We start from the raw sequence: 18243 nt of genomic DNA on the forward strand, positions 1-18243 counted from the left end.
ACGTCTTGGTCTGCAAACTCCTCACCATCTTTGTCGCCCTCCTGTGGACACGCTCCAGTTCGTCTACGTCCCTCTTCAGCTGCGGTGCCCAAAAGAGAATGGAAGAAGATGGGACACCTTCCTCTGAAGAAAGGATAAAGAGATTGGGGTTCTTCAGCTTGAAGAAACGACAACAGAGGGGGTAGCAAGATAGAGGTTTCCCAAACGACCCATGAGAGAGAGAAGGCCGAGACAGAAGTACTTTTCTTAGAACAATCAAAGGAAGTGCTCATTTACCAAAGGAGTTGTGAACATTTGGAATTCACAGCCGCAGAAGTGGTGGTGGCTACACGCCTAGACAGCTCCAAGAGGGGGTTGGATAAATGAACTGAGCAGAGGTCCTTCACTGGCTCTTAGCCGTAAGCGAGAGGGAACTTGGTTTTCGGGGCAGTGATGCTCTGGCTTCTTGGTGCGTGGAAGAGCCACAGTGGGAAGGCGTCTAGAGTTCTGGTTCTGCTGGTGGACCCTCTCATGGCACCTGGGTTCTGGCCACTGTGTGACGCAGAGTGTTGGACTGGACAGGCTAGAATCCTAGAGTTGGAAGGGGCCATACAGGCCATCTAGTCATAGAATCCTAGAGTTGGAAGGGGCCATACAGGCCATCTAGTCATAGAATCATAGAATCCTAGAGTTGGAAGGGGCCATACAGGCCATCTAGTCCAACCCCCTGCTCAACGCAGGATCAGCCCAAAGCATCCTAAAGCAAAGGCTGTTAGCCTGTGATCCACCATGGGTTCTCTTATATTCTTATGACTGTGACAGTAATGCTCGGTATTCCTGGGGGGGCGGAAGGGCACGGTGGGAGGGCTTCTGGGGTTCTGGACCTGATGGTCCTGGGTGTGACATCGACTGGATGGGCCACTGGCCTGACCCAACATGGCTCCTGTGATGTTCTTAACCTGGAGTTGGAATTGACGGTGGAGTTGGAAATAAATGAAGCAAATAAACGCCTAAATAAAAGCGCTGAGCTACAAGGATGGAACGGCAGAACTTCCGGGATGTGTGCTTCACTTGGACAGCAGCAATAAAAAAATGACGGCACTGAAAGATCTGTGCCTGTGATGGCATTCTTGAGGGGAAGAGAGGATGATCCTGGGTTCAGATCTTACCAGCTTGGAGTAGTGGTTAGGAGAGTGGACTTCTAATCTGGCGAGCCGGGTTTGATTCCCCACTCCTCCATGGGCAGCCAGCTGGGTGAACTTGGGCTCATCACAGCACTGATAGAGCTGTTCTGACTGAGCAGTAATATCAGGGCTCTCTCAGCCTCACCTCCCTCACAGGGTGGCCGTTGGTGGGGAGAGGAAAGGGAAGGCGAAATCAGCTTTGAGACTTCTTCAGAGAAAAGTGGCATATAAGAACCAACTCTTCTTCAGTAATCTCAGGGCTCTCTCAGCCTCACCTCCCTCGCAGGGTGTCTGTTGTGGGGAGAAGAAAGGGAAGGTGAATGGAAGCCGCTTTGAGACTCCTTCGCATACAGTGGCTTGCAGGCAGCCAATAACAGGTCATAGAAGCTGAATTCTTCCCTTGATAAGAACATGAGAAGAGCCCTGCTGGATCAGACCAATTGTCCGCCTAGTTCAGCATCCTGCCTCACACAGTGGCCATCCAGTTCTTTGGAGCAGGGGTAGTCAACCTGTGGTCCTCCAGATGTCCATGGACTGCAATTCCCATGAGCCCCTGCCAGCAAACGCTGGCAGGGGCTCATGGGAATTGCAGTCCATGGACATCTGGAGGACCACAGGTTGACAACCCCTGCTTTGGAGGGCCAAGGCCTTCCCCTAATAAAAACATTATTAGGGTCCATCTAGTCCAGCATCTTATCCCATGCAGTGGCCAGCCAGTTCTCCTGATAAGAACATAAGAAGAGACCTACTGGATCAGCCTAAAGGTCTACCACAATGGCCAACCAGTTCCTCTGGAGAACCAGCAACAGAGCATAGAGGCTGAGGTCTTCCCTTGATACAACCATAACAGGAGTCCTGCTGGATCAGACCAATGGTCTACCTCAGCCTTTCTCAATTTTTTTTACCATTAAGAAACCCCTGAAATGTTCTTCAGGCTTTGAGAAATTCCAGAAGTAGCACAATTACGCAGAATACGGCTGGGAAGTGTAGCTTTGTACGTTCCCACCTGGGGCCCCTTCCCTTCCCACCTCCTCCAGGCCCATCCTTGGCCATTTTGGGAGGGGAAAACAGGTCAACATGACCACATATGGTCATATCATCTGATAAATATTTAGCAAATTAAAAAATTGAATTAACTCCCACTCACTCAGGAAACCCACCCAGGGTCCTCAAGAAATCCCAGGGTATCATGAAACTCAAGTTGAGAAAGCCTCTTTTAGCTAGAGATGCTCAGAACCTAATCCAGATGCATTACAGATGCTGTCATGGCCCTCCTCACCGGCACAGGCTCACCGCTATTTCCTCTTTAGGAGTACTCCTCCTTAAAAAAGAAGTCAGCTGAAGATCTTATATCCATCCACCTGCCTGTCTGTTTGAAGTTGCCTTTATTATATTTAATTAATTACAACATTTATACCCTACTTTCCCTCATGGTTCAAAGTGGCTTCTACTGAATCGGGCCTTCTACTGAAGTCAGACGCTTGGTCCATCAAGATCAGTTTTGTCTCCTCAGACGGGCAACAGCTCTCCGGAGTCTGGGTTGGGGGTCTTCCACATCAGTGACTACCAAATCCTTCCCAATGAAGAAGTTGCTTTTCATGGTTCGCTTTTCTCTCCCCGAAGGAGTCTCAAAGCTGCTCCCAATCACCTTCCCTTCCTCTCCCCATAACACACACCCTGTGAAGTAGGTGGGGCTGAGAGAGCTCTGAGAGAACCGGGACTGGCCCAAGGTCACCCAGGTGGCTGCATGCAGAGGAGTGGAAAATCAAACCCAGTTGGCTGCCTTGGAGGGTGGACTCCATAGCTTTATACTCCACTGAGGTTCCCCTGGAGAAAAGAGCTGCTTTGGGAGTGGGACTCCATAGCTTTATACTCCACTGAGGTCCCTCTGGAGAAAAGAGCTGTTTTGGGAGGGGAAATCCATAGCTTTATACTCCACTGAGGTCCCCCTGGAGAAAAGAGCTGCTTTGGGAGTGGGACTCCATAGCTTTATACTCCACTGAGGTTCCCCTGGAGAAAAGAGCTGCTTTGGGAGTGGGACTCCATAGCTTTATACTCCACTGAGGTCCCTCTGGAGAAAAGAGCTGCTTTGGGAGTGGGACTCCATAGCTTTATACTCCACTGAGGTCCCCCTGGAGAAAAGAGCTGCTTTGGGAGGGGGACTCCATAGCTTTATACTCCACTGAGGTCCCCCTGGAGAAAAGGGCTGCTTTGGGAGGGGGACTCCATAAACATACTCACCTGAGGTCCCTCCCTGCCTCAAATGCCGCCCACTCTCAGCTCCGCCCCCAAAGTCTCCAGGTATGTGAAGCTGCCTTCCACACCGTAGAGGTCAGTCTTGTCAAATCCAACTGGCAGCGACATTTTTCCAGGCATTCAGGCAGACGCCTTTTGCCTCGCCTCCTTCCTGATCCTTCCAACCGGAGAAGCTCGGGGTTGAATCTGGGAGCTCCTGCAGGCAGTGCAGAGGCTCTAACCCTGAGCCGCAGGGTTTATGTGATGTCCGGATGCGGTCTCTCCTTTCCTGCAGGGAGAAGGCCGTGTTGCTCCACGGAACCTTCGTCTGCCCGGATCTCGGAAGCCGCCAACGGGTTCTCCTCCTTGACGCCCCGGGGCTAAGAAGCTGTCCCCCTCGCAGGCGGTCCCTACCTTGAGAATGAGGGCCGACGAAGGGGACCCTCTGGCCACAGGCCTGCAGCTGGAGCGCAAAGCGCCAACAGAAGAGCAGGACACGGTCGCGGAGAAAGGCCAGCCTGCCACCCAGCCAAGGGGCAGCCAGGGACGCAGGGGGAGAAACGGAGCTTTCTCTCAAGAGGACTGTGGCTACTTAGATGCACGAGGGCCCCCAATGCCGAATCCAGAGGGGCCCGCAAAACAGAACGCCCCAGAGCGGCTGGGGAGGCAGGACAGCTCGAGTCGGGAGAGCGGCTCCCAGATCTGTGCGGAAATTTTGTGGCAGGAACAGCGAGACGAAGAAGAGCCGGAGGAACTGGTGAGCGCCCTGTGTTTACTCGAGAGGAAATTGGGGTTTCGAGGAAGGAGCTCTGCCAGGGGCCTGGTCCAAGCGTTGCGTAGATTGTGCCTGGAAACAAACCGTGTGCCTTTTTTGGGACCGAGAAGCGATGAGAGAAACCCACTGGACCTGTTAGCCCTTCTGCAGAATCCTCTGGCCCTAAGCTCTGCCCGAATGTTTGCAGGGAGAGTTTTGTGTGTGTGGAGGACAGAGGAATATCTACTGCTTTCGCGACAAAGGCCAAATGTGTTGGGATATTTGGCTCCTAAAGCAGGGGTTTGTCCAGGCGTAGGGGCGTGATGCTGAGCGCAGGAAATAAATCGCCCAAGAAGCACATGGCCAAAAAAGATGAATTTACATTTCTTCAAGTAGATCTGTCTTGCTTTCACACTGCAGCTGAAAGCCGAGGAGAAACCGAACCCAAAGAATGTTTGCCCTACCACAAATGGGCAGCCAGTCGGGCAAGGTTTGTGTATGCCTCTTTTTACTACCCGAAGGAGTCTCAAAGGGGCTTCCAGTCGCCTTCCCTTTCCTCTCCCCACAACAGACACCCTGTGAGGGAGGGGAGGCTGAGAGAGCCCTGATATTACTGAAGAAGAAGAGTTGGTTCTTATATGCCACTTTTCTCTACATGAAGGAGTCTCACAGCGGCTTAGAATTGCCTTCCCTTTCCTCTCTCCACAACAGACACCCTGTGAGGGAGGTGAGGCTGAGAGAGCCCTGAGATTACTGAAGAAGAAGAAGAGTTGGTTCTTATATGCCACTTTTCTCTACATGAAGGAGTCTCACAGCGGCTTAGAATTGCCTTCCCTTTCCTCTCCCCACAACAGACACCCTGTGAGGGAGGTGAGGCTGAGAGAGCCCTGAGATTACTGAAGAAGAAGAGTTGGTTCTTATATGCCGCTTTTCTCTACCTGAAGGAGGCTCAAAGCGGCTTAGAATTGCCTTCCCTTTCCTCTCCCCACAACAGACACCCTGTGAGGGAGGTGAGGCTGAGAGAGCCCTGAGATTACTGAAGAAGAAGAAGAGTTGGTTCTTATATGCCGCTTTTCTCTACCCGAAGGAGGCTCCAAGCGGCTTACATTTGCCTTCCTTTCCCTCTCCCCACAATAGACACCCTGAGAGGGAGGTGGGGCTGAGAGAGCCCTGAGAGAAACTGCTCTGTGAGAACAGCTTTAACAGGACTGTGACTGGCCCAAGGTCACCCAGCTGGCTGCGTGTGGAGAAGTGGGGAATCAAGCCCTGCTCTCCAGATTAGAGGCTGCCGATCTTAACCACCACACCGAACTGGCTCTTTTAGAGTGATGTAGTGCCCCCCCAATTCCAGGCATGCTAAGTCTTTCATGCCAACTCTCCCCCTCAGATCTGTAAGCTTCGCAGTGTTCTTTGCAGAGTTGCTCACTCCAACAAAATGGAACCTCCCTCCTCAGAAGCAGTATACCTCTGGATGTCTGGGGAGGGCAACAATAGGAGGAGGTTTTGTCCTTCTTTGGGGCTCTCCTTCAGCTCTCAGTTGGCCTTGCAAAGGAATGAGGCAAACATTTGAAGGCTCACTAGAGGCAGTGGAACCTCCTTGTTCAGGGGAAGTGTACCTGAATCCTTCTTAGGCCAGGTTGCCCAAGCAGACGAGGGTCTGCTCTGCCTTGTACAGCTAGTGCCCTTCTCCTCCTCCTCCCTTCAGGGACTGGTGACCTTCGAAGAGGTGGCTGTGCGCTTCACGGAGGGAGAGTGGGGCCTGCTGGATCCGAGCCAAAGAGCGCTGTACAGAGAAGTCATGGTGGAGAACTATGGCAACGTGGCCTCGCTGGGTAAGCAGCCCTTCGCTCTGCCTTGACGGAGCCTTATTTGCTTTCTACTCTTCGGGTTGCCCACTGCCTTGGTTTAAAAAGAAAAATGCTCAGAGGAGAAGAACATCAGGGAAGCCATGTTGGAACAGGCCAACGGCCCAACCAGTCTGTCTGTGTCACGTAGGGGCCATCAGGAGGTCCACCAGCCGGGCCAGAACGCCAGGAGCCCTCCCACTGTGGCCCCCCGAAGCACCAAGGAGACTGTCCCACACAGAGTGTTTGCTCGAGACCAGGGGTAGTCAACCTGTGGTCCTCCAGATGTCCATGGGCTACAATTCCCATGAGCCCCTGCCAGCATTTGCTGGCAGGGGCTCATGGGAATTGTAGTCCATGGACATCTGGAGGGCCACAGGTTGACTACCCCTGCTCTAGACCTTGTGGCTAAGAGTTGCTTCTGAGCCTCTGCTCCAGATGTTAATCCATGCCACTCTTGAGGCTATCTATGCCTGTAGCTACCACCGCTTCCTGCAGCAGTGCAACCCCCAGGTTAATAATTAAGAACCTAAGAGAAGCCATGTTGGAATGGGTTAGGGGCCCATCCAGTAAAACACACACAGTAGCCAAAACTGAGGGGCTATCAGGAGGCCCACCAGCAGGGCCAGATCTACAGGAGCCCTCCCACTGTGGCCCCCCAAGAACCAAGATGACAGAGCATCCCTGCCCCAGACCTTGTTCCACCGAGACCTTGTGGCTAAGAGCCACTCATGGGCCCCTGGACTTCTGTCTTGGCCTTCTCTGTCTCATGCATAATTTGGTAAACTTCTGTCACATCCAGCCCCTCAGTTGTCGTTTCTTCCTGCTTGTTATGTTGTTAGGTGCGAAGTCGTGTCCGACCCATCGCGACCCCATGGACAATGATCCTCCAGGCCTTCCTGTCCTCTACCATTCCCCGGAGTCCATTTAAGTTTGCATCGACTGCTTCAGTGACTCCATCCAGCCACCTCGTTCTCTGTCGTCCCCTTCTTCTTTTGCCCTCGATCGCTCCCAGCATTAGGCTCTTCTCCAGGGAGTCCTTCCTTCTCATGAGGTGGCCAAAGTATTTGAATTTCATCTTTAGGATCTGGCCTTCTAAGGAGCAGTCAGGGCTGATCTCCTCTAGGACTGACTGGTTTGTTCACCTTGCAGTCCCTGCTAAAGACCCCTGTCGCTGGAGAGGTCCAGCGAACGCTGGCAGGGGCTCATGGGAATTGTAGTCCATGGAAATCTGGAGGGCCGCAGTTTGACTACCCCTGGTTTAAACCGTTCTGCTGCACGTGTTAAAACCTAGGATGGACTTAGATCCTTTTCTTCTTAATGGGAAGGCAGGGGGAACTGTTCTGTCTCCCAGCAGCCTGTGTGCTAACTGATGTATGTATTTCTTTATCCAATTTATATACTGCTCCTTCTCCCCTGAACAATCGCGATCAAGAGAAGAACAGAAGAAGAACCGGGTTTTTGCCTCCTGCATTTCACTACCTGAAGGAGTCTCAAAGCAGATTACCATCACCTTCCCTTCCTCTCCCCAGAGCAGACACCCTGGGAGGTAGGTAGGGCTGAGAGAGCTCTAAGAGAATTGCGACTGGGCCAAGGTCATCTAGCAGGCCTCATGTGTTTCAAAGCGGCTTCCAATCGCCTTCCCTTCCTCTCCCCGGAGCAGACACCCTGGGAGGGAGGGCTGAGAGAGCTCTGGGAGAACTGGGATTGGGCCAAGGTCAACCCACTGGTTGCATTTGAAGAAGGAGTGGGGAATTAAACCCAGGTCCTCCAGATTACAGGCCACTGCTCTTAACCCCTCCACCACACTGGCTCTCTTAAGCTGGTTTGAATGTATGGATGGCAAAGACACAGCTACCAATGGTGGATCCCATTGGCCCAAAGGCCGCTTGAAAAAGAGCACAGGGGAATCCCTCAAGGCAGGAGTCTCTTTGGGTAGCTGGTTTCATGGGATGGGGGCCATTACTGAGAAGACCCTCACCCTTGTTGACACATGGCAGGCAGCTTGTGGCCCAGGGACCATCAATAAACACCGAGATAAAAGCTCAGAAAAGGGAGGGAGTGAGGATCGTGCTGGGAGATTTGTATCCCTTGAAATAGCTTGGGACACCCAGACGGACCCTTGTATCTTCGGGGAATTTTGCCTCCTGAGAGTGGGTAGCCGAGCTCTAAATAAGCTAGCTTTCTCTCCCGGAGTGTCTTTTCCGCACTGGAAAAAAGCCAGGAATCATTGCTCTTGTTTTCCTTCCTTAGAAGGACCCCCAGTGGCCAAACCTGACCTCATCTCTTGGCTGGAGGAGAAAGAAGAGGTATTTGAGGGAGACGCTAAAGAAAGGGGGAAACCAGCAGGTATGCTGTTATCCACTCATTCATCCCCTTGCTCTCATCTCCTCTGTTTTATCCTCCCAAGAACAACCCTGCGAGGTGGGTTAGGCTGATAGCACATGAGACTAGCCTAAAGTTACAGGCTCCATCAGTGCCACCGGGAAGGAGGGCAGGGCTGGAGAGATCTCAGGTGTTTTCTTTTTGAAAAATAGGCCCCAGGATGAGACGTAGCATACGGTGAGGAGGAGATGGCTACTGCCCTGGATGCCAGCCTCCAGGTGGGGGCTGGAGATCTCCCAGAATCACTTATTTCTTTAAAGCATTTCTTCCCCTTCCCCTTCCCCTTCTCCAGCCTCTGTTTAAAAATTTCCAAAGACGGAGAACCCACCATCTCCCGAGGAAACCTGTTCCACTGAGAAACCGCTCTGACTGTCAGGAACTTCTTCCGGATTCTTAGATGGATTTTCCTTTGGATTAATTTCCTCCCATTGGTTCTGGTCCGTCCCTCCGGGGCAAGAGAGAACAACTCTGCTCCATCCTCTACAGGGCAGCCTTTTAAATACTTGATGGTTATCAGATCCCCTTTCAGTCATCTCCTCTCCAGGCTAAACAGACCAAGCTCCTCCAACCTTTCCTCATACGTCTTGGTCTCCAAACCCCTCACCATCTTTGTTGCCGTCTTCTGGACCTGCTCTTCTGTTCTTAAAGTACAAATTAGGTTAAATATGCTGGGAGATGCAAGCTCTACTGTGCCTAAATCGAGAAAGATGATTAGAACATCCACCAGGGGGCAGTAAAGGAGACAGCTAGCAAAAGTTAGAGACCTCCAATTGTTTCAAATTGTTCCCTTCCTGTCTCTTGATTGGCTTATTAAATTTTTTTTCTGGTTCTTCCTCTCTTCCAGCTAGATGAGACAGACAGGCATCTGTATCTGTCTGTTCTTTCCTATGGTGTTTGTTCTTTAATAAGCCAATTATATCCTGTGCTCCACTTTACTGCCCATTTAGACTCTGCCCACATAATATCGGTTTGCCTGTCCTGCAGAACAAAAAGATGATTATCTAAAGCAATATCCATCCGTAGGAGCCCACCGTTTCCGGGAAGGGGTTTGTTCTGAGGCTCTGCTTTTCCCTTGGCATTCCCGGCAGGCGGCGTTCCAACTGGTGGGGCGTGGGAAAGCGAAGCTGCCGCAGGACCCCTTGAGCTGTTATCCAGCAGGAGTGGCAGAGAAGAGGCGGAAAACTTGGGGGATCGAGGCGAGGCGACAATGCAGGAGGGAAACCAGCTGACCAAGATGTGGAGGAAGAAATCCAATGGTACATCCGTGGGAGGGGCCCGCTGGGGCCCTGAGCATTGTGGGATTTTTTTGAGGGCGCCCGTTGTCTGTCGGTGGAGCAGCTCATGTCTCTTTTCGAGAACTCGGATTGCCAACTTTGGATTGGGAAATTCTTGGATTGGCATTTTTGCCTGGAGATACCAGGGCTGGCAGGTTCTGTGAGTCTTCCGAAGAAGCGAGAACTTGGCAAAATGAGGCTTCATCCGGGTTTTTGCGTATGGACAGCAGCACTTTATATGCATTTTTTTCCTATGCACTTGAAGGTTATATGGCAATGAGCAGGAGGTTTGGGGTGGGGGGTGGTGATGTCACTTCCAGGAAAACCCACAAGTGGCAACAGGTTGTACCATAGAGTTTCCAGCGATTCCCAGAGCGACCTGATGCCACTTCCGGGTTTTTCCCGGAAGGGGCATTGCAGCACTGAGGTTGTGGATAGGGACCTTCATAGAATTTTTGATAGAAAGTGATAAAGACATTTCTGCCCAAGGGTTTGTTTTCAAGGTTCTCTTTCTCTCTGTCTCCTGAAGATGGCGACGTTGTGACAGTGATCGGGGAAAGGAATTCTCAACAGGACGGGCTCATGTTAGAAGCGTCACCAGAGCCTTTACCTGGAGGATCCCAGGAAGTCGTTTCCGTCCCAACCAAAGCTACAGAGAGTAAGTAATGCAGAAACGGGAGAAAGTCAGGGCCAGTCCCTGAGCGGAGGCTTGTGGGCTGTTTCCTGAAGCAGCAGTAGAAGAAAATTCACAGGCAGTCGCACCTTAAAGACCGACCCAAATTTCCAGGTTGTAAGCTTTTGGGAGCCCAAGTTCTGCTAGATATATAACATATGCAGGGATAAGATTTTTGTATCTGACAACAGTGAACATTGGTTCATGAAAAGCTCATCCCCTGAAAAATTGTGTTTGTCTTTACATTTACTGGGCTTCGGCTTGGTGGTCTGGTGTGCTTTTATCCCAAGCTTCCTGCAAGGACCTGTCTCCAAGGTTCTCCTGTCCTCCATCTCATCTTCCAAACAACCCTATGAGGCGGGTTAGGCCGAGCGTGATTAACTTGAGGTCACTCAGTGAGCTTCAGTTCTTGGTTGAAGGGGAGAACTGAAGTTTGGTCTCCCCACTTCTAGTTCAGCATTCTCAGCACTGACTCTCAATGGTGGAATGTTACAGAAAGACTCCCTGCACATAGAAAACAAGAGAAAGGGTTAAGCTAGAGGACTGAAATGCTAGATTTCTATGTTCAGGAGGGCTTTTTTGTTTTTGTTTATTTTTAGTAGCCCACCTCCGCTGGGTTTTATAGACTTATTTTTTTTATATCCCGGCTTTCTCCCCAATGAGAATCCAAAGCATTTGACATTGTTCTGTCCTTTTGTCTTCACAACAACCCTGAGAGGTTGGTTAGTCTGAGAGTATATGACTGGCCCAAGGTTACCCAGCCAGTTTCCAGGGCAGAGTGGGGATCTGAACCTAGGTTTCCCAAATTCTAGCCCAGCATAAAATCATAGAATCATGGAGCTGGAAGGGACCTCCAGGGCCATCTAGTCCAACCCCCTGCCAATGCAGGAAGCTCACAACTACCTGTCCACCCACAGTGACCCCAATTCCATGCCCGGATGATGCCCCCCACTTTAACGGCTACATGTTAACTACTATGCCACTTTAACTACTACCACACTGGGTCTTTGACAAGTTCAGGGGGCTGTGATGCAGCAGTTAGCATGCTGAAGGCCCCAGGTTCAATCACCAGTATCTCCAGTTAAAAGATCTGTCAACAGGTGAAGTGAAAGAGCGCTACCTGAGATCTTGGAGAGCAGCTGCCAGTCAGAGTTGACAATTCTGATTTTGATGGACCAAAGGTCTGATTCAATATGAGGCAGTTTTGTGTGTTCTCAAAGGATTAGGAGAGATTTTTTTTCAGCTCCTTTGGTGCTCTCTCTAGTTTTGCATCTTGACATCCCACCCTTGTCAATTTCTGCCTTCCTTTCACCAGCTGACGACAGCGAGAGCGAGTGGGAACCCGGGGAGATGCTGTCCGAGGAAACGGAGGACGAAGACGCCGAGGAGAACTACGGGAGTCAGGATGGACCAGAGAGACCGGAGGAAAACTCAGCGACAACGTGGAGAAACCCGTCTACCGATAACCAGGCTAACAACCTCCACGCGACGTCGGCTCAGCAGAAAACGCACAAGGGGAAGCGAAAGAACCAGTGCAAAGTTTGTGGGAAAAGCTTCACGCGCAAATCAAGCCTTAAGGTGCACCAGAGGATCCACACGGGTGAAAAGCCGTACAAATGCACCGTCTGCGGCAAGGGCTTCTGCGACAAAACCAGCTTCCTCCGGCACCAGAGGATCCACACCGGCGAGAAACCTTACAAGTGTCCTGATTGCGGGAAAAGCTTCAATCGGACCACCAACCTCATCACGCACCAGAAGACCCACGTGGAGACCCGGGAGAAGACCTTCCACTGCTCCAGCTGCAGCAAGAGCTTCTACAACAAGTACAGCCTCAAGACGCACTGGCGCAGCCACACGGGGGAGAAGCCCTACAAGTGCTCGAGCTGCAGCAAGAGCTTCTGCGACAAGTCCAACCTGGAGGCCCACTGGCGGGTGCACACGGGCGAGAGGCCCTTTGAGTGCACCGAGTGCGGGAAGACCTTCAGCGACCGCCGGACCCTCCTGCGCCACCAGCGGATCCACACCGGGGAGAAGCCCTACAGGTGCTCGGAGTGCGGGAAGAGCTTCAACGACCTCGCCACGCTCCTGCGGCATCAGAAGATCCACACGGGCGAGAAGCCATACCGGTGCACCGAGTGCGGGAAGAGCTTCAACCAGAGCTCGCACTTGATCCGCCACCAGGCCACGCACGAGCAGCGCCAGAGGAGCAACTCACGCGGGGCCAAGGCGGCGTCCCTCGCCACCAACATGGGAACCAATATCTTTTTGGACATCGGTGATTTCTCCCAGGAAGGCTACTACAGGTACACTCACCCGACGGAAACCTTCCACTGGCCGCTCGCGTCCTACTCCCCTTCCCCGGATACTGGAGGCGGCGGCGGCATTACGAATGTCTGGACTATCGCGGAGTCTCCCGTCGGAGATCAAGCCATCTTAGTTATGAAAGAACTCCCAGAGGACCGGACCATCACCCTGTGAGCGCTTGGTATACACAAGGGGGTTTCCTTTCTTCCTTTTAGCGGAGACTCCCCCTGCCCCCTGTCGAGTGTTACAGTCCGGTCAAGAGAAGATTCCGAACGGCATCTCGATGCTCCTACAAGTGGCCGAGGTTACAAGATGAAATTTCTCGACCTTCGGCGAGGTACAAATGGATCTGCCACCAGGTCTTGTACAAATGGTTCTGCCACCAGGGACCGGCATGAATGGAGGGGGAAAAAATGAAGATGGCAGACTCTCTAGTGAAAGATGGGCACAAAGTTTGGTGGCTGGCATCCGTTATCTATATTTATTGGGGTGATGGGCTTCTCGACAGTCCCTGTAGCAATGCTTGCCCGGGAAAAGGAAACGAGACAGATCAGGGAGTGTTGGAGATTATGCAATTTTGAACGGCCTTCGATGAGAGGTTCAGACTTCCACAACACTATTTAGATGGACTGATATTTGACAACCCATGGAGTGACTTTGTACGTTGTCTCCCCAAGAAGACCCATCCCTAGTTCGAGGGCTGTTAAGCGCCTTTCCTCCTCCTCCCCTTTGTCCTCAGAAGATTTTAAAATTGAGGCCCCTGTAATTTGAAGGAAAAAGGACACGTTTGAAATGGGTATCTCAGATTTGTTTCTGATTGACGCCGCGTTTCACAGGGGTATCTAAAAAGGCTTGTTGTTTCTTGGCTGATTAGGTGGGAGGAAACAGGCTGTTTAATCTGAAGTTTAGATCTCGAAAAAGTTGGCAGGAATAGATCGGAATGCAGCTTCCCTTATCAGAAGAGATTTGCTTTTTAAAAAATGACGTGGGTGGAGGGGCAAATGGAAATGTACCAACCTAAATCCCATAAGGAGGTTCAGTGAAAGAGATTAATTTTTTTAAAGCAAATCCATACAATTCTTTTAAGTCTTATATTCCAAGCTTAATAGCCTGGACCTAAAATTTCATACAGGCCTAGGAACCCTTTGAATTGAATCGAACCGCTTCCAGTTTTGGGATAAGAACTGGCCCCTGTTAAATATATTTCTGAAAACTGAGTATACAGATATTGGTGCATGTATGCGCGAGAGATTGTACGGGGTTTCTCAAGGCATTGGCATGTTTTTTAATACATAAGTAAGATTTTTATGAATGTGTTTCAGCCACGATTCGCTAGAGATTTAATGTAAAGTTGTCAAGCTGGAGTTGGGCGTGGAAATCATGGGTTGTCCTTTGCCCTTAAAAACAGCCTCCTGGAAAGAAAAGGGGGGAAAGAAAAGGGGGGACTGTGATTTGAGGGAGGGGTAATATTTTCCCATTAGGTTCTTAATGTGACATTTCTCATCAGAGAAACAGTGCAGGTGTGTTCCCTTGAAAATTCGTCATAGCGGTATGTATCTAACCATCTATGGACTTCACAGAATGCTAATCTCCCATGACTGCCGTCTGAGACTCCCTTCTGCCAAATTTGTTTTGTTCCTGGGGCTCAGCGGGCCCTAAGAATCGCAGCGGAGGCAAAAGGGGGGGGTCTGTAGTAGGGCTGTGTGGTTCGGGCGCCGAGGTAACAGCTTTGGGCTGGAATGGCTACCTTGATGCCCGAATTGCCTTGATGCCCGAATCGCACAACCTTAGTCTGTGGTGAGAGCAGAAAAGTTGCAGAAATTGCCCGAAATCCAAAGACGTGAGTGCCATTTTAGTGTTCCGAATTGTGCTGGTGGATACAGAAACAAGTCCAGTGAGACTCCTAGTCAAGCTACAGGTGCTACTTGAAGAGTCGGGACTGAATCTCCAGGTCTGCAATTTAATTATTTAAAAAAAACCCTTGTCCTGGATCAGAAACCTGATCGATGAGGTGGGAAAGGGGGTGTGAGCCTGCCCTTTAGAATTAAATCAGGTGGCCACCGTTTTGCCTGCAACTCAGCCCAAAATCCTCTTGGAGTTGCTGTGGTCTGCTTTTGAGTTAGCACACCTGGGCTGAGGCCACAGAGTCTGTTGGTATCAACAGACTTAATGCTGCAATCCCGAACACGGTTATTGGGGGACGAATCCCATCGAAATCTACGCTGAACAAAACATAGTTGCGAACGGACTCGGACCGCGTTCCGTTTGGCATTGGATCGTGACCGTTGGGTAAGGACACTAAATGAGCACGTTTTGGGAAATAATTTATGCTGGAGCAAAAATAAATAAATAAATTGAGAGTCGGTTCACACCTGCCCGAAAATGAGATTGGGAAAAAAGAATAATGCTCTACTTTCCGAAAAGATAAACAGCAGAGTCCTAAATAACAATTGGCGACAAAATTTTGAACAGTATCCAGGATAAACTGTTTTCAAGAATATGCTTCAACAGCAGATCTAGTAATAAAATGTATGAAAATTAATTTAAAAATCTACTAACTTGAAAACAATTTGTACCGGTTACTATTCAAACTGCTACAGGAATTCTTATAACAACTTTCCATTTGGAATTTTTGTGAAAAGTTCGAGAATAAATGCCTCAGTTCTCATGAATATTTCGGAAGAGGAATGAATCTCCTGATTGAGTCTCTGCTAGTTCTTCTTGATTATTATTTTGGACTTTGCTGTTTCAGAAAGTAAAGCGTGAAATATTCATTGTGACTTTTTGCCTCTCATGGGTTATCATATTTTATGTGGCCTATTCTGTGAAAGCGAATGCCACGGACAACCGAAATTACCAACAAGATGGTTTTGGAGAGGAGCAGGCGCAACTGTATCATTGGAAGAGAAGATGTTGCAGCTAAAGCTCACTTACTTTGGACACATCATGCGATCAAACGCGCTAGAAAAACCATTAATGCTCGGCATGGTCAGCGGCAAAGGAAATGCGGTCGCCAAAGGATCCGCAGGCTCGACACGATCGAAGCTGATACAGGCATGTGAGTGTCCTGCATAGTGCAGGGGGTTGGACTAGATGACCCACTAGGTCCCTTCCAACTCTATTATTGTATGATTCTAGGGATGACCATGAATCAATTAAAAGAAGCAGTCAAGAGACAGGGGCGCGTGGCGAAGACTTTCCTATAGAATCGCCGAGGGTCGGACACGACTGAACGGACAACATCATCGTCATTTTGTGAAAAACGAGAGGGGGCAGACAATGGAGACCTGAACTGAGTATTGCTCTGCATTAAAAAAAGAAAAATCTCTGCAAGCAGAAAAGTAGCACCGAAGGAAAAAAAGGTTTCAGCTGCCCCGATTGGCTTGCAGAGCTGGTTTTTCCATTGATGGGGATTTTGACATGGGGGAGCTTTCCCACCTGTGTTCCACTGCCCACTGTCAGAAGCAGAGCAGCATATTCTGCCCCCTCCACCACCTCCTCTTGCATGCATGCACCGGCCTTGTGGAGGATCCAGTACATCCAAGAATTCTGGGATTGCAAACAGGCCTAAGAAGAACCCGCTAGGGGTGTTGTGGACAGAAAGAAGCCTTAAATTCTGCCAAATTAACCCTGTATCTGGTGCTCTCTTTTGTAAAAAGCATGAAAACATGATTATTTTGACCCCGCTCGGGCCAGCTTGGTGTAGTGGTTAGGAGTGTGGACTTCTAATCTGGCATGCCGGGTTCGATTCTGCACTCCCCCACATGCAGCCAGCTGGGTGACCTTGGGCTCACCACGGCACTGATAAAACTGTTCTGACCGGGCAGGAATATCAGGGCTCTCTCAGCCTCACCCACCCCACAGGGTGTCTGTTGTGGGGAGAGGAAAGGGAAGGCGACTGTAAGCCGCTTTGAGCCTCCTTCGGGTAGGGAAAGCGGCATATAAGAACCAACTCTTCTTCTTCTTCGGGCGGGGGCGCTCATGTCTCTCCTTCATTTTAAGGTCTCGATTTGTAAAATAGGCTAAAGCAAAGTTAAGGGGGGGGGAGGAGACACAAAGGAAGGGAAATGCATGAGATTTTTTTAAATCGTACTAAGGGGCAGAGGAATATAATAAGAGAGGATCCCCGGGAGGGAGGGAGGGGATGTATCCTCACCCATGAAAGCCTTAGATGAAACTTGTGAAACACTGCAAGATCTTATAAACTTCGTGTAAGTTTAAAACGAAAACCTACAAATATATGCGGAGCTATAATGCATGGTCTGAACTATTTATGGGCCATCTCTCGCCGAAGGGACCTCTAGAGTAGTAAATTTGAAAATGGATTCTTTCCTTCCAAATGCTGTAAGCTTCCAAGGGTGTTATAGTAGATGCTCACATTTACTTCCTCACATTTATTTAACTAGAGAATAACCAGGATATTTTGTTTGTTTGTTTGAAGTCCTTTGGCATTTTCTTACAGCGATCCATTGAATGCTGGAAATGCAGATCTTTGTCACGGTTAATGTCAACGTTCCTCCAGTTCTGTTTCATGTCCTGACAAAGCTTGGCTCATCTTGAGATTTACCAGAATGCACCAGGAAATGTTTGGATTGTGAAGCTTGTTCTGTAAACAAATCATTAGCAAAGGTTACCCTTTTAACTTGCAACTGACAATGGAAATCACAATGAGATTCCATCGTTCACTGAAGGTGCTGGTTGATCTTGAGATTTGCCGGCCAATGTCACCGACCTTCTGACTTTTGACTGAAACCCAATACCTTCTGTATCTACCTTTTATTTTGGGTCTTTTTTATAATACTATTTTTAATCATCCTTGCCTAGTTTGTATTGTTAACTATTTATACCCTTTTGAAATCTCTTTTTAATGCCATTTCACTCACATGGTTTGAATATGCTTGTTAGTTGTGTGGCAATGAGCGTCTGTTTAGAATACACTACACAACGAAATATGAGAATGCAAGCAAAAGCCGATGAGAAGGGCGGGGGGGAGATGGATAAATTGGGGTGTGGTGGGAGTCCTGGAAAGCTGAAAGTTAAACTTCCTGCAACACTTCAAAGACCAGCTGAATGAACAGCTTTAAAGGCCATGGACTGTGGTTTTGTCAGCAATTGGCAAATGGCTCTCTACTGGCTCCGCCCACTCTTTTCTCCGCGTAGTAGCACAACGCCAGCGGAGGAGGCCATCTCTAAATGGGCCCGGTTGTGTCCCATTTTGTCCCCACTGCAGGTACTTTTGTGTGTACATCTTTTTACCCACCTGGATGTCCTAAGGGACTGGCTTTTGTTATGCATGGTGATTTTAAGAGGACTGTACTGTATCCATATTTTGTGTATTGGTAAATAAACAGTAAGGAATAGTAATTCCTGTCCCCTATGGCCTAGTATTAAAAACGTCAATTTTTATCCTATGTTTCCTCCCACGAGTTTAGAGTTTTATATGGTATTCATTCCTCTTTCATAAGGGTAGGCTGGGTGAGAGAGAGCAGTTAATAACCAGGAGACTTTATGGTTGAACAGAGATCTGAACCTGGGTTTAACAGCTCCTCTGTCAACAGGCAGCACCTACAGATCTTCCACGATTACAATTGATCTACAGATGACTGAGATC

At 49.6% G+C, this 18243-nt stretch overlaps 1 protein-coding gene across 1 annotated transcript in view; it reads left to right on the forward strand.

Moving 5' to 3' along the window:
* The window catches only part of LOC143833845 (uncharacterized), a 34340-nt gene extending 16331 nt beyond the window's left edge, over positions 1-18009 (forward strand). Inside the window, exons 9-15 of the mRNA XM_077330070.1 lie at positions 3768-4155; positions 5858-5984; positions 7432-7545; positions 8250-8345; positions 9470-9637; positions 10185-10313; positions 11644-18009. Of these exons, the coding sequence (XP_077186185.1) occupies positions 3768-4155; positions 5858-5984; positions 7432-7545; positions 8250-8345; positions 9470-9637; positions 10185-10313; positions 11644-12806 (2185 nt within the window). The 3' untranslated portion in view covers positions 12807-18009. The remainder of the gene's footprint in view (positions 1-3767; positions 4156-5857; positions 5985-7431; positions 7546-8249; positions 8346-9469; positions 9638-10184; positions 10314-11643) is intronic.
* The last annotated feature ends 234 nt before the right edge of the window (positions 18010-18243 follow it).

This window comes from Paroedura picta, chromosome 3 (genome assembly GCF_049243985.1).
Source record: "Paroedura picta isolate Pp20150507F chromosome 3, Ppicta_v3.0, whole genome shotgun sequence".
Classification (NCBI taxonomy): domain Eukaryota; kingdom Metazoa; phylum Chordata; class Lepidosauria; order Squamata; family Gekkonidae; genus Paroedura; species Paroedura picta.